General features: G+C 49.1%; 1 protein-coding gene across 1 annotated transcript; it reads left to right on the top strand.

Annotated features, from left to right (window-relative positions):
* Positions 1-288: 288 nt before the first annotated feature.
* Positions 289-2,266, top strand: LOC122018727 (ammonium transporter 3 member 1-like). The gene is made up of 2 exons (XM_042576122.1): positions 289-1,281; positions 1,355-2,266. Exons 1-2 carry the CDS (start codon positions 622-624, stop codon positions 2,168-2,170), a joined length of 1,476 nt encoding a protein of 491 aa, XP_042432056.1. The 5' UTR covers positions 289-621; the 3' UTR covers positions 2,171-2,266.
* Positions 2,267-2,763: the final 497 nt, after the last annotated feature.

Genomic DNA, 2,763 nt, shown 5'->3' with positions numbered 1-2,763 from the left:
AGCTTAGTGGGCTTAAAAGTTGGCAGCCTGATAGGTCAGGCTAGATCGCAGGTGGGCAAGTTAACATGCCAGTTAGTCAGATCAACTCAACTCAATAGCTTGACTAAGTGTTAGCTGGACTAAGTGTGATCTAGATAATAATGGCTCAGCAAGATGACTGGATTACTTGCATCTTGCTGATATGGAGTAGGCTGTATCCAACTAAATTATAGGAAAAACAGTTTCAACTTGAAAGTGGTGGAACAACCATTAAACGCAAGAAGGAACATGATTTCACAATGTTCGTGAAAGATACTGGAGAAGTTAGATTCAGATCCCAACAAAGTAAGTGCAGGGCAAACCAAGAGAAGAAAAAGAGAAAACAAAAGAAGTCTAGGATTTGAAAAAACTAGGTGAAAGAATCAGACAAATCCAGTCGCCGATGAACAAGGAATCAGACAAATCCAAATTTCACAAGCTGGTTGATGATTCCAATCCAAGCCTTGGAATCCTAACCCCCAATCCCAGTGGCGCCAAATCATCAACAACACACTTTTTTTTCTGCATCCATAAGCATCAGTATATAAATCTCCTCGATCTCTTCTTCTCCCTCCGCCAAATTGAGCTCAGAGGTATTCAACAATGTCAACGTGGAATACTACCGTGCCGCTCGCGTACCAGGCGTACACTTCGTTGGCGGTGCCGGAATGGCTGAACAAGGGAGACAACGCGTGGCAGATGATCTCGGCGACTCTGGTGGGGCTGCAGTCCGTGCCGGGGCTGGTGATCCTCTACGGCAGCATCGTGAAAAAGAAATGGGCGGTGAACTCGGCGTTCATGGCGCTCTACGCCTTCGCGGCCGTGGTCCTCTGTTGGGTCACCTGGGGCTACAGCATGTCCTTCGGCCACCAGATGCTTCCTTTCTGGGGCAAGGCCATGCCGGCGCTGGGCCAGAAGTTCCTCATCCAGCAGGCGAAGCTGCCCACCACCACTCACTATTTCCACGACGGCACCCAGGAGTCGGCCATGATCACTCCTTTCTACCCCATGGCCTCCATGGTCTACTTCCAGTGCGTCTTCGCCGCCATCACGCTCATCCTCCTAGCCGGCTCGCTCCTCGGCCGGATGAACATCCGCGCCTGGATGATGTTCGTCCCCCTCTGGCTCACCTTCTCCTACACCGTCGGCGCCTTCTCTCTATGGGGCGGCGGCTTCCTTTTCCAATGGGGCGTCATGGACTACTCCGGCGGCTATGTCATCCACCTCTCCTCCGGCATCGCCGGCTTCACCGCTGCCTACTGGGTACAGAACTATTGACTTCCGCATTTGAACAAACAGCTATTGTGCTTAAGCGTCGGAATGGGAATGAACGCAGGTGGGGCCTCGCTCGACCAAGGACAGGGAGAGGTTTCCGCCTAACAACGTGCTGCTGATGCTCGCCGGCGCGGGGCTGCTGTGGATGGGGTGGGCCGGGTTCAACGGCGGAGACCCCTACTCGGCTAACATCGACTCGTCGATGGCGGTGCTGAACACGAACATCTGCGCCGCCACCAGTCTCCTCGTCTGGACCTGCCTCGACGTCATCTTCTTCAAGAAGCCTTCGGTGATCGGAGCGGTGCAGGGGATGATCACCGGCCTGGTCTGCATCACTCCAGCCGCTGGGTTGGTCCAAGGTTGGGCGGCCATCTTGATGGGCGTGCTCTCGGGGAGCATCCCTTGGTTCACCATGATGGTGGTGCACAAGCGGTCGCGGCTCCTGCAGAAGGTGGACGACACCCTCGGCGTCTTCCACACCCACGCGGTGGCGGGATTCATCGGCGGCGTCTCCACCGGGCTCTTCGCCGAGCCCACCCTCTGCAACCTCTTCCTCCCGGTCACCAACTCGCGCGGGGCCTTCTACGGCGGCGTAGGCGGGGCGCAGGTGTTCAAGCAGATCGTCGGCGCTCTGTTCATCATGGCGTGGAACGTCATCGTGACCTCCGTCATCTGCGTGGTCATCGGGATGGTGCTGCCGCTGCGGATGCCGGAGGAACAGCTAGCCATCGGCGACGACGCGGTGCACGGGGAGGAGGCCTACGCGCTATGGGGAGACGGCGAGAAGTACGATGTCAACAGGCACGGCAACGGCTCGTACGGCAACGAGATGTTGGAGACGTCGAAGCCGCCGACCGGAGTCGGAATCGACTTCTAAAATGAGCAACATTTATAAATTAAAATGTGTTGAGAAGGGCATTGTGTTGTGTTTGACTTAACAGTGGTGTCGTAATTAAATTGGCAACCAAATAAAGTGGAGCTTTTTCTTTGAAATCCTATCCATAAAAAATTTAAATAAAATGTAAAAGAAAAATCAAAACTATATATATATATATATATATATATATATATATATATATAAAAGATTGTAATAGCTCTCACAAAGCTTTGTCAAAGATATTTTATACCGATTACCGAAGCAAGTATTCTAAGTAATTTTGGTTGTTTTTATCGACTATTTTGATTAAAATTGTTTCAATAATATTTAATCAATTTTAATTAATATTAAGTACTTTTTAATTAATATTAAAATAATTTATGTAATTTTGAATATGTTAGAGTAGATTTGGTTAAAGCTATTATAATAATTATGAAGGTCTTCATGCTGACTCAGTTGTTAAGTATATTAGATAATTATTGTAGTGAACGGAGTTAAAATTTGATAGAGAATATCATCATCTCTGTGGAATTTCATCTATACATTTGTCAATTTGAGTTCTTATTAAATTCTCTCTTAATGATAAGGGGTAA

The sequence above is a fragment of the Zingiber officinale genome, chromosome 9A (genome assembly GCF_018446385.1).
Source record: "Zingiber officinale cultivar Zhangliang chromosome 9A, Zo_v1.1, whole genome shotgun sequence".
NCBI classification, from domain to species: Eukaryota; Viridiplantae; Streptophyta; class Magnoliopsida; order Zingiberales; family Zingiberaceae; genus Zingiber; species Zingiber officinale.
Note: the sequence above shows the minus strand (reverse complement) of the source record. Positions and strands in the feature narration are given on the sequence as shown.